This window comes from Curcuma longa, chromosome 3 (genome assembly GCF_044706935.1).
Source record: "Curcuma longa cultivar G26 ecotype Majalengka, Jawa Barat chromosome 3, ITB_CL_G26_1.1, whole genome shotgun sequence".
Taxonomy (NCBI): Eukaryota; Viridiplantae; Streptophyta; class Magnoliopsida; order Zingiberales; family Zingiberaceae; genus Curcuma; species Curcuma longa.
In genome coordinates this window covers 5,494,529-5,507,596 of record NC_133863.1, presented here as the reverse complement: position 1 = coordinate 5,507,596, position 13,068 = coordinate 5,494,529, and the positions used below count along the sequence as shown (strand labels likewise).

General features: G+C 37.3%; 2 protein-coding genes and 1 pseudogene across 2 annotated transcripts; all 3 read left to right on the top strand.

The window, feature by feature from the left end:
* Nucleotides 1-720: 720 nt before the first annotated feature.
* On the top strand, nt 721-2,721 carry LOC141823397 (uncharacterized). Its single transcript, XM_074710676.1, has 3 exons — nt 721-804; nt 1,095-1,276; nt 2,332-2,721. The coding sequence occupies exons 2-3, from the start codon at nt 1,095-1,097 to the stop codon at nt 2,516-2,518; spliced, it is 369 nt and encodes a 122-aa protein (XP_074566777.1). The 5' UTR covers nt 721-804; the 3' UTR covers nt 2,519-2,721.
* Nucleotides 2,722-3,081: 360 nt separating this feature from the next.
* On the top strand, nt 3,082-7,064 carry LOC141823396 (E3 ubiquitin-protein ligase SINAT5-like). The gene is made up of 3 exons (XM_074710675.1): nt 3,082-3,462; nt 6,072-6,458; nt 6,702-7,064. The coding sequence occupies exons 1-3, from the start codon at nt 3,265-3,267 to the stop codon at nt 7,062-7,064; spliced, it is 948 nt and encodes a 315-aa protein (XP_074566776.1). The 5' UTR covers nt 3,082-3,264.
* Nucleotides 7,065-7,900: 836 nt separating this feature from the next.
* On the top strand, nt 7,901-11,415 carry LOC141824329 (putative disease resistance protein RGA1; annotated as a pseudogene).
* Nucleotides 11,416-13,068: the final 1,653 nt, after the last annotated feature.

Genomic DNA, 13,068 nt, shown 5'->3' with positions numbered 1-13,068 from the left:
AAAAACCTTGCTCCCTAATGTGAAAGTGAGCTGAAGTATAGGTCAAAATTGATGATCTTTCAACTGATCCCTCTTCAGGTTTGCCCCATTTCTAATGATCCCTCTGCTTATCATTGTGTTAAAAATGTGTTAATTAAGAAGATTCAGATGGAGAGAAGGAGAAGGTTAATTTGGAAATCTTCTTCCCTTTGTTATATTTTAATAAAAAGGTAGAATCTATCACCTTAGCGGCTCCGTACGATTTTGTTCACTTCAGTAATTCTGTTTCATCGTAATGAATTCAACTATGCTCTGGGGGCTTGTTGCATTCTTATGACCATATGTTTCATGATTCTCTTCCTCTAATCTAATTTTATCTATTTTTTCTTTATAATTCATAAACTATGTTAAGTTTGCAGGACGCAATAAAAAAACACATAATTCAAAATTGCTCGTCAATTGGTCAATAACTCACAAAACTTGCTAAAGAAAAATAGTTGTTTTCGAGAATGAAATGTTTTGGCCGCGATATTATTGCGAGGATAAATTATAGTTAATATTTTCATATAAAATAATTTAATTTGATTCAGTTCAACAAATTACACATAGCACCCTGTAATTTAAAGGATTTGCCTACTTTATAAGGGAAGAAAAGTGCCCCGTAAACCCTAGTCCAATTCCGGAGTCAAAATCTCCAAACTACCCCGATTGGACTCGATGTATAAATTTCCGATGCCTTGGGCTTTTAGCCACTCGCCCGGCCGCTGACGCCCAGCTGCTGCGTCTGCGCTCTCCGATCTCTTCACCGTCGGTGTCATTTGGAAGGTAACGTCCGCGTCTCTGTTTTCTTTTGTTCTCTCCACCAATAGTAGCTTTTATGGTTTCCAAATTTCGTTTTGTTCCAATCGCCTCGTCGGATCTAGGGTTTGGATTCAGTCAATCCGTTTCCACTTTCATCCTTATGCAAGATTTTGACACGGATCAGTAAACACGGATTTGTGCTTTCTTGATCCTGCGGACTCTATGTATTCTGCTTATTCTTCGCCGGTTCTCGAAATCGATGACTGATAAAATAAACGCGTTTAAATTTTGGCATGGGCTCTTATTGTTTGTAGATGGCGGCGAGACTACAGCAGTTTCGATCTAAGGCAGTGCAAGTCTCTAACTTCGTGTCTAAGCACGGATGCGCTTATTATAAGGAACTTCTGGAGAAGAACAAGCAACACATCGTGCAGCCACCGACCATTGAGAAGTGCCAGGAGCTGTCAAAGCAGCTCTTTTACACACGTCTCGCGAGGTACATAGTTAGATATGGTTAATTTATCGAGTTCAGGAACTAGTAACATTGGTTTGTCTGTGAAGGCACTTGTAGATATCCCTTTTCTTTCAATTTTATAAATTTTGTTTCTCTTAACGTAATATGCATGAATTTTTCCTCAACCTACAGTAGAGTTTCATGAAGCTGATTTCTTTGGTTTGATTCTCCAATGAAAGTCACCATCTTTGCTCGATGTTAGGATGCATGTATTGAAATATGTAACATGCTATCGTAGATAATTTAATTATTTTATGAGATATATCTGTAGCTTCATTGTTTCCTAAAAAGGCTTGATGTTCACATAATTTAATTTCTGCTAGATATCAATCATCAAAATAGTTAAAGTTTCTGCCAAACTAATGAACTTAATGGAATTTAAGTATCTTATCGAGAGACTTTGTTGTTTGATCTGGCTCACAATAATTGAATTTTATGGAATGGAATTGCTGAATTTGATTCTTTATAGGTGTTGTCTCAATCTTGACCTGCACTGCATTTGATAATTCATATCATTAGTAGAATGACCTTCATGATCCCTACTAAGAACTAATATCATGCCCTAGGCCGAGCGCTTCCCCCTTGAGCTATGGGGTGGCGTGGTATTCCACGGGAGAGGTTGTTAACGTGGCACACAGACTGTGTGATGGGCATAAATCAATATTTTTGGCTTGCTTTGGCCGTTCTTCTGTGCTGAACAGCAGTGAGAGCGAGATATAAGCCAACATTTGTACTTTCCTTCTCATCTCTATTGGGTTTTTGATGCCTTTATTTACTTCATGATTATCAGATTTTCATCTTTAAATGTATTGTCATTTTTGTCATGTAGACTCCAAAGCTTCACCATCCTTGAAGACATGGATACACTTAGATTTAAAATTGATTTTAAAGTTAAGATTTTGACTTGTGAAAAAGAAGTGATGATGTATGCAAATATTATATATTGCGATAGATTTCAACAAATAACATTTTTTTTTTTTGCATATTTTGAAAAAGACACTTTATTTGTGTTTGAATTATTGACATTTTTATGACAGCATCCCTGGCCGTTACGAGTCGTTCTGGAAAGAGCTTGATGCAGTGAAGCACATTTGGCGAAGCCGGAACGAACTCAAAGTTGAGGACGCAGGAATTGCAGCACTCTTTGGGCTTGAATTGTATGCGTGGTTCTGTGTCGGAGAGATCGTCGGAAGAGGATTCACTTTCACTGGCTACTACGTTTAAGTCTCTTGGATACAAGGCAAGATCAAGATGCTTGTTTTGATTTTTGCTCATGGATAAGGCGTTTTTTTATCTCAAATTTTCTTTTTGCCCATAAATTCATTGAACTGGATAGTCAGCTAGGCAAATTGTAACTCGGCTAATAATTTGGACACTTGTTTCTCACGTTGGGTTTGGATACCCAAAAATTGAGTTCGGTTTGAACAGAGGCATCGAATAATCTACGTTTGAGATAAATAAAATGTAAATAATATCGCTTGCTTACCTATATGCTTTTATCTCTGCAGTAAAATCTAAATTAAAATTTTTAACGGGATATTTATATTACTTAGAATTATCTCAAATTTCAACACTTGTTCATCAAATTTCAACATTAAAGCACATGGATTTAAATATTCCTTTCCCATTCGGTTCGTTTTGGTTCGACGCGGTTTGACGTTCAAGATAAAGTTGAGACTTTAGTGGGGTTCTCCTATCATCCAATCACTGTGCAGGTAGGTGATACGCCATTATGACTTAAATAGAAAAAGGAAATGGGGATGGGGATCCCGTCACCGCCTGTAAGACAGAACAAAAGAACACATCCATTCTAAGGTAACCGAGAAAGAAAGGCACCTCCTCCTCCTCCTCCTCTTCTTCTCCTCCTCACTATGGAACCTAATCCCATGCTTGCTTCGGCGAGATCGTCGAGAGGAGTGACGAGGACTTGAGTTGGGCGGGCGGGCCTTGTACCACTCGCCGTAGAATGCATGGATTCCGAAAGCATCGAATGCGTGTCGTCGATCGACGCGATGGACCAGGAGGAGACGACCGTTCGACACCACCACTCCTCCAAGACCCACGGCGTCGCCGCTCCTCCCGCTTCCGCAATCGCCCCTAACACTAGCGTCCATGAGCTGCTCGAGTGCCCTGTCTGCACAAACTCCATGTATCCCCCAATCCATCAGGTCGGTTCTCTCTCTTTGCCTTTGCTATCTTTGGACCCGTTTACGCTTTTTGGGTTATTGCTGCCGAATGTTTGGCAGTTTGATCAAAAGCAGCGATCTGACTGGGACTGCGTGCTTTCTTTAATAAATTATTTTTATTAATTCCAGCGATTGGTCAACGGGAAGGATGATAAATTGGTTGATCCTAATATGTGCTTCTTCATTTTTCTTGAATTCTGAGGCCTTGTTACTATGGTTCTAATTTCTTTTTAAGTACGTGTTTAACATTCTGATGCATTAGGTTCTCCATTTATCTTTCGGCTACTTCAGGAAGAATATGACCACCGTGCACAAGTAAAGATCGGCCTTAGTAGTAGCTTAATATTTATGCTGCAAAATGTCCTCACAATATTTTGATTCTCGTATGTCAATCCATTAACACAGGTCCTATCAGTTGTTATTTGACGATCTGTTTGATCTTATTGTATTATCAATAATTGCATTATTTGGATATTTTCTACTGGCTTCATCTGTTGGTTAAAATGTCAAGTTTATCCTGTATCAGAGTGTTATTGCCTTCCTTTTAAACTATTTTCTAGAAAAGTAAATGCATTATTTGTCAGTGTCTTCAAAAGGGAGCAAACTTACTTTCTTGCTACATTTTGCCTGTGATATTTGTTAGACTAAATTTTGCATACTATATTCACTTATTCCCTAGCTCAGTATAGTATAATCAGATGCTTGAATGGTAATGAGACTTTTAATCTTATCTATACCTACTGTACCATACTCTATTAAGATTAACTGGATTAATAATTGGCATATCGCTATAGCTACATGCTAGTACATATGAGATAATTTTTCATAATCATATGATCATTAAATATTATCTTAGCCAGTGAGAAACAAAAGTATGCATTACTAAAATGTAATTCTATAGTGTCTATGCTGCATTTTGATCAAGTAACAGGAAAAGTACTATTCATTAAAACTTTGAAGGGCAATGAGTCATGGACGTCAAGAATATACTATTCTGTTTACTGTACAGTACCCTGTATACATAGAGAGAGAGAGAGAGAGAGAGAGACTCGTATGTGCTGCTTTCAGCCTATATACTTCCTCCCATGTTGATGATGAGTACCATCTTTTTACTGTTTTTGAATAGTATGATAATCTCGCTATAAATGATCACTTAGTTCCAGCTCTATTGTGATTGTACCTATGTAGTAGTTGGCAGCAGACGTTTATGCGAAGGTCATTTCTTCCGCGAGAAAGATGATGATTGAATTTTGTTTATTTTAGTATTTTAAGATTTTTTTTATGCCATTCAATTCCATTCATTTAGGGCTTTGTGGAGAAATCTTGTTAAACCAACTATTAGAGCTAGAGAATTATTTCCAAATAAGATAAACCAAATTCTTATTCCAACTCCCAAAAAGATAAACTTTTAAATTGTTATTATATGGTCTTCACTCTACATGGCTCTTTATTACTTGTTATGATCATCAGCTATATTAACATTTAGTTAATTGAGATTGTTATAACTAAGGGAAAATGCATGACTTTTAGTTTCCTTGTTTGATAAGGTTTGATAGAAAAGTAATTACAGTGATGTCATTATAGAAATACAAGATTATAGAACCCACCTAGTTAATTTATGTATTTATTCTTTTGTTTGGAGGGAGATTAGTGTGACATTTATGGGAAAGTAAAGTCTAACATGTGGGAATGCTATGGATTGATCTTATTAGCCATTCTTTCCAAATAGGTTTGCAGAAAGATCTTTCCAATTTTCATGGCAAACAAATGAAACCCCATACAAGGAACTTTCTTATTCCAGACATCTAAAACTTATTTCCTATAATCATTTATTTGTTGAGATACTATTTTTTTAAAGGATTCTAAGAACATGAAATCCCAATTGCTAGCATGGATAGTGGTCAATGAAAGAATAGACCAAAGGGTTCATTATACTGCGACTCTTTTTAGAAAGGGTTAATTTCACTTTGGTACTTCCTAATCTCCAAAACTGTACAGTCAAATAGTAATTGTGGCACCTTGAGCATAATCCCTTTATTTTTTGCAGTAGCATGAACTGTTTGGCTGCTGATTTCAATTTAGTAACATATTATTAGCATCCTTTTTACTTAGTTAACAGATTAGTTATGTTTCTAGGATTACAAATTGTTTACCAAATCAAATACTACTAAACTGCACTCTACTCAGCCAATTTATGGTGCATAAGACAAAATATAAATATTATATTCCATAATTGAATTTACTTGGATCACGAGAAGTTTCTGTGCAATTTCAAAAGTTAAGGATTTCATGAGTGCAAATAATCCTTTCCCAAGGGTAAGAACCTGTTTCCTTATGCTGATTTGGTTAGGTTAGCTTCATCATTATTCTAAGAAATTGTATTGATATTCTTTTTTTTTTATTGTGAATACCTGCTTTTTCTTCTTGCAAAATAGTTGGAGTAGATAGATTATGTAGTTGTTTTATTCATAGATAGCTCCATCTCCTACATATTTTTTTAATGCATGTTTATGTGCCAATAGTTTAACTAACAAAGCATTTTGGCATAGAATGAGGGCTATTTCTTATACTGAAATTGCCTACTTTTGCAGTGTCAAAATGGGCATACACTGTGTTCGACATGTAAAACAAGGGTGCACAACCGTTGCCCTACTTGTCGCCAAGAGCTTGGAGATATCAGGTGCTTGGCACTGGAAAAGGTGGCTGAGTCACTTGAGCTTCCATGCAAGTACTACTCGCACGGATGCCCTGAAATCTTCCCATACTACAGCAAGCTGAAACATGAAGCTCAATGCAACTATAGACCATACAATTGCCCATATGCAGGATCTGAATGCTCTGTTGTCGGGGATATCCCTTTTTTAATTACACATTTAAGAGACGATCACAAAGTAGACATGCACACGGGATGCACGTTCAATCATCGATATGTTAAATCTAATCCACGAGAAGTTGAAAATGCCACATGGATGTTGACTGTAAGTTCACATGCTTTGTTATTGCTTCAGAAAAGGACATCTTACTAGTTTGCTGATCTCGTAAGTTCGTTGATATGTTTTCAATCATTTTACTTTCTTAAAAAGAGTCTGAGGAAGGGTGAGCAATTGAGTTAGTTACCAGTTCGAATGAGCTATCTTTAGAAAGCATGTTTTTCTAGCCTCATGGAAAATTACCCTCTTGAATAGATTTTTCAGTTTGTTCACTTGTGTTACTATTCACAGGTGTTTCACTGTTTCGGGCATTACTTCTGCTTGCACTTTGAGGCCTTCCAGCTCGGGATGGCTCCTGTTTATATGGCGTTTCTGCGCTTCATGGGGGATGAAAATGAAGCCAGAAACTTCAGCTACAGCCTTGAGGTCGGGGGCAATGGAAGGAAACTGATATGGGAAGGAACACCTCGAAGCATTCGTGACAGTCACCGTAAGGTCCGTGACAGTCACGACGGGCTCATCATACAGAGAAACATGGCGCTCTTCTTCTCCGGAGGCGATAGGAAAGAGCTGAAGTTGAGAGTGACCGGCAGGATATGGAAAGAGCAGCAGAATAATGAGGCTGGTGTTTGCATGCCGAATCTCTTTAGCTGAGTGTTTTGTTAACACTTTTTTTTTCCTTTCAATTTGCCAAATCACCTTATGTTGCTGGAATGACGATTGTAATCCTTTTGTTTTCCTTTTGTTTTCATTATCATCAAAGTGCTTGGTTTTGAAAAAAAACAAATAAACAAACAAATAAAACAACCTGTTACACACGTTAAATATTTATCTTTGTAATTACATAAAGTTAATATTTTTAATTAATGCTTATTGAATGGTCCAGAAGAACCTGCTGCACAAATTAAATATTTTTAATTAACTCTAATTTAGTCAGCTGCTTCTATAAATAAATAAGCTGAAAAAAATAACACTAAGAAATAAGACAAAAAATGAATAAATTTAATGGTCTAGATAAACTTCTGCTTATGAAAGTGAGACGAAAAAAAGGAATGCAAGAGATATTAATGAATTTAATGGACAAGATAGATCTATTTATCTATGTAATTATAAATTAAATAGCCTTAATTAATGTTTGATCAGTAAGCTTCCATACAAAAATGATGGGGAGAGAGTTTAGTTGAATTAAATGATGCGTTTAGCTAGATTCATTTTTATAATTATATTATATATTAAATATTTTTAATTAATCCTGGCTGAGTCAGCTTCCACTGAACTGAAAACGCGAGGAAAAAAAAATTATGGTCACGCGCCATTTCTGAGCGTAGAGGTCGAAGTCTGCAGTTGACTTTGATCTCCGACTTGGTGTTAGCAATATTTGCTTCCGGAGACTATTCTGTAGTTTGCCTAAGCATCGCCCAACTTTGCTTTGATCTCCAACTTCCTTTCCTTTCTGTAGTTTGCAATTTTACTTTGATCTCCAACTTCCTTTTTGCAATATTTGCTTCCGGAGAGTATTCTGAAGCATCGCCCCCTCAAAGGCAGCAACCATCACCTCTAGATCCACTTAATTTGGAGGTAATCACATCTCTTATACATATTACTTTGCTATATTAATCCTTATATTTTGCCATCGATCAATAGTTAGATCTACTACATGACGTGTGTCCTTGATGAATGATGAGTGCTGTCTTTGTTTTGTTTTTGCAGCTCTTTTGGCTTGCAGATCTGAAAGAAGAGCAAGGATCTGCCGCTGCTCTCTTCTGCAATCAGATGGCGGTGTCACTAACAGTGGGGGGATGGTTCGCGCAGGCCTTCATCCAGACCTTGATCGATAAGGCCAGCGACAAAGCCATCCGACTGTTTGCCGAGCGCCAGCGTTTCGCGGAGGACATGGATAAGCTGCGCATCTCGCTGCGGGAGACTCAAATCATCCTTGACGTGGTGCAGACTAGTCGGAGCGACAACACCGAGTGGAAGACATTGATGCAGGAACTCAAGGATACTGCTTATGATGCTGAAGACTTGATAGATGAGTTCCAATACCATGTCCTCAGGCAGAAGATCAAAGGCGAAGAAGAGGACAAGGCAAGTGGCTCCAGTACTGGCCTTCCAAACATTTTTTCTTCTGCAAAAAAAAGGCTTTTTGGTTCTTCTCATTCCTTGGAGGAAGATGATATGAGAGCTAGAGTGAGGGAGATTCAAGAAAGGCTGGCGAGAATTGTTAATAGTGCGAAGGACATCATGAAAGTGTTACCACCAAATGATAGAGGAAAGCAACCTGAGGTGAAGTTTCAGGCCAGAGAATCATGCTCTTCCCCGGTGACGGACATATTGTTTGGCAGAGAGAAAGAACTGAATCAAGTGGTAGATTGGTTGTTGGGGTCAGCTAATCAGGTGGAACCTGCATCCGGATTTGTCAACGATACCTCCTCCGTCTTGCCCATTGTCGGGATCGGAGGGGCTGGAAAGACTACTCTAGCTCAGTATGTGCACAAAGACAGCAGAGTTCAGGATCATTTTCATCTCAAGATTTGGGTCTGTGTCTCTGACAATTTCACCGTGCAGGGACTAACTAAATCTATAATACAGTCAGTAACTCCACAAAAACAATATGAGAATATGGGGTTGGAGCCTCTTCGAAAAATACTCCATGAGCATATTGCGAAAAAGAAGTTTCTGCTTTTTCTTGACGACGTGTGGAGCCATGACAAGAGTATCTGGGAGAAATTCTGTGCACTACTCAAAGTTGGAGCTCACGGTAGCAAAATCATTGTTACAACTCGAGATATGAAAGTTGCTAAAATGGTTAGCCTGGTGGAACCAATCTCGCTCCATGGTTTAGACGAAGATGCCTTTTGGCAATTGTTCAAGAAATGCTCATTTGGCGCACTCAACTCTGAAGACTATCCGGGGCTAGAAGACATTGGTAGAAAGATCGCTCGCAAGTTGAAGGGCTCACCATTAGCTGCAAAGACACTTGGCAGGGTTCTGCAATCAAATTTGTGCCAGCAACACTGGGCCACCATAATGGAGAGCGACATATGGAAAGTAAAACAAGATGAAGATAGTATTATGCCAGCTCTGCATTTAAGTTATCAATATCTTGATGAAAATCTGAAGCAGTGTTTTGCTTTTTGCTCGTTGTTTCCTAAAGACAACGAATTTGATAAAGCTGATGTTGGTTCAAATGTGGATGGCCGAAGGCTTCATCGAAGATAAAAACACAGAGAGGATGGAAGATGTTGGAAGCGACTATTTTCTTGAGTTTGTTAACAGGTCTTTCTTTCAAAAATCCAGAATTTGGTAGATTTGTGATGCATGACCTTATACATGATTTAGCTGAGATGATTTCTGCGGAAGAGACATGTAGGATTGAAAATAACAGACAAACAAAGCTGCCTTCTTCCACAACTCGGCATCTACGAGTAGCAGAAGGAAAATTGCCGTTGGAGTTCTCTGGATACGACAAGTTGCGCACCTTGATGTTGACAAAAACTTCACCTCCCGATAGCCTCTTTGAAAAACTAAGAAGCATTCGCGTTCTGGATGTAAGTTTTTGTGGCCTGCAGGAGTTATCTGAACATATTGGTAAATTGATTCACCTCCGTTACCTTGATTTATCATACAATTTTGGAATTAAAATTTTGCCCGACTCATTATGCGACCTTTATAATTTGCAAACGCTGAAGGTAAATGGTTGTTTTAAACTAGAGTCTATACCACAAGAATTGGCTAAGTTGGTCAATTTGAGACACATTGATGCAGATGAAAAGTTTTTGGTGATGATGAAGGATGTACGGAGACTAACTAATCTTCAAGAATTGCCAACATTTAGTGTTGGAAAGGACGATGCACTCAAGCTCGAACAACTAAAGGATTTGACACAGCTTCGTGGAACACTTTGTATTCACAATCTTGAGAATGTTGTTGATAGCAAAGAAGCAAAGCGGGCCGAGTTAAAGAACAAAGTCCACCTAAAAAGATTGTTGTTGAAATGGAATGATGAGAAGGATGCCAAGTTGGAAGAGGAAGTAATTGAAGGTCTGCAGCCACACGAATCGCTCAAAATATTGACAATTAGAGGGTACAATGGAGGTAGGTCGCCTAGTTGGTTGATGCCAAAAGTTCTATCCAATTTGGAAAAACTAGAATTAGTAAATTGCAAGGGATGGGATGACGTTCTGCCATTTATTGGTCAACGTTTGCATCTAATTGAACTTCGCATGGAGAACATGCCTGCTTTGAAACAACTGAGTCATGAATTTGAAGGCAAGTGTTTTCCAAAGTTGGAAGTGCTTGAGTTATACGATTTGCCGGCATTGGAAGAGTGGTCTTGGACTGAGGGCAAAGATCTATTTCCCTGCCTGCGTGAACTTTGTGTCAGACATTGTCCCAAACTAAAGAGATTACCTCCCTTCCCTCCTTCCCTAGAAATATTGATAATAGAAGACTGTCCCGAGCTCATATTAAATAGCAAAACGGAAGATGACGAGGAAGGTGGCTGCCATCTACCGCCCTCACTCAAGGTATTGGAATTGAGCGACTGTGGCGAATATGCAGAACTTTTGCCTGACTGCTTGCACAACCTTTGTTTAGTTACTCGATTGAAAATAAGCCATTGTCCACACATAACGTCTATTCCTCCTGTTCAATTGGTAGAACTGCAATATTTGTACATCTCTAACTGTGATGAGTTGAGACGGATGGAGTGCTTAGGACTCCTCAAATCCCTCAAGGAATTGAAGATCGTAGGATGTCCTAAGCTGGTTCAGTTGGATGTAGAAGATGAGCAAGCAGGGAGCTTGTCATCTCTGCGTAAATTATGCGTGGACAACACTGCTCTGCTTAAAATGTTTCCTCTGAGAAACTCACTGCCATTCATCACAGAACTTGAAATTGAATCATGTTCTGAGGAGGTGATAGTTGAGGAGGCGATATTGATGCAAAGCCTCACTGCTGTTACATCTCTAAGCTTCTGAGGTTGCAAGAAACTACAATCTCTGCCGACAGAGCTGCTGCATTGCCTTCCCTTTCTCAAAGATTTAATATATCAAACTGTCCACAGATTCAAGCGATGCCAGAGCCAGGGTTTCCCGTGTCACTAGCGATGATGTCTATTGCTTAGGCGATGTTCATCCAACGCTGAAGGAGCAGTCAGAAAAGTTCATGGCGATGAGGATAGTAAGTACCCTTGCCGCTTGTTATTTTCATGTATAGAGAGCTTTTATTTTGCATTCCTTGTATCGTATTTTTAGTTAATCTTCGCGATGGAAGAATCATAGTCTCTCTTTTCACGTATATACGATTCATCAACTTTTTCTTTGCCAAGAAATACAATTTTTTTTTCTTCTTTTGTCCAAGCTCCCAAATGTCTTTGCTTTTTTTTAGGTCTTTGATAATTAGCATTATTTACATTGCTGATCATTCTTTATTTGTCTCTTGTATTGCATGTAATTTACATGGTTAACTTACAAAGGCAAGGTTGAAATTGGGATGAGAACCTGGACGGTTCGATTAATTATCACAACAAGGATCTGGCCGGTTCTTCAAGGGCATTCTATGCATATAACAAGCGATAAAAGCATCTGTTGGAGTTTGCTGATAATAATATTCAAGTGACAGCTTGTTCTTATGGCGAATCACTTATTATGGGAACAATAGAATTGCTTATTATGGGATCAATGTGAATTTCTTTAATTTTGTATATCATCGATGTGGATTTCTTTAATTTTCATTTTATTTTGTATTATTAAACTTGTGACTAAATAAGTATTATGGCATTATTAATTTGTATTTTTGACGTTTGAATTTGTTCTGTCACTATTACCATAATGCATTGTCCCTTCTTCAAGTGGCTTTTATATTTAAATGCCTTGAGTTCAACTTATTTAATAATTATAAGTTGAACTTCCAAGCAATTTCTTAAGTGAAAATAAAGGATCGGCATTACTTGTGATGGAGAAGTACCTTCCAAGCCTTATATTAAAGAGTTTCGTATAAAAACTAATATTAAAAATTTACGTCATTAAATTAAATTTGATCTTTTAAAAAAATAGAGATAAATTTAAGAGATTATTATGAATTGAATAATATATTTTTTAAAAAAAAAATTAAGTTTTTTAGTGCCTTGATTACTTTTATATGAAATTGTTTGATAAAATAATTAAATTTTTTATTTTAATTTAGGGAGGTGAGAAAGATAGTTTAGAAATGAAGTGTTCTCTCTGATAAAAATTAAAATATAATACGCCCTTTGAAAAATGTAGAAAATCGAATGTGGTAAAATGCCCAAGACTAATTTTTAAAATCAAATTCAAAACATTTAGATTGGCGGCTTTTTGTAGGTAAATCAAGATTAGTTTTTTAAATCAAATTATTATTTTTGTAACTGAACATTAATTTCCAATTGGAGTACTTTATTTTAATATGAAATAAAAATTGAGAGCTCTATAATTCAAAAAATCGAGTCTTAGATGCTTCGGAAAAATAAAAAAATAAAAAAAATTAAAGTAAGATACTTCGCATGTTATTTATTATAGAAAAATAGAGTCAGATATTTCACATGTTAAAGTAAGGTGAATTAAATAAATTTTATTTATATAAAATATTGCTTTTTATTATGAAAAAAAATCTTCCGATGCATTTCAAATATAAG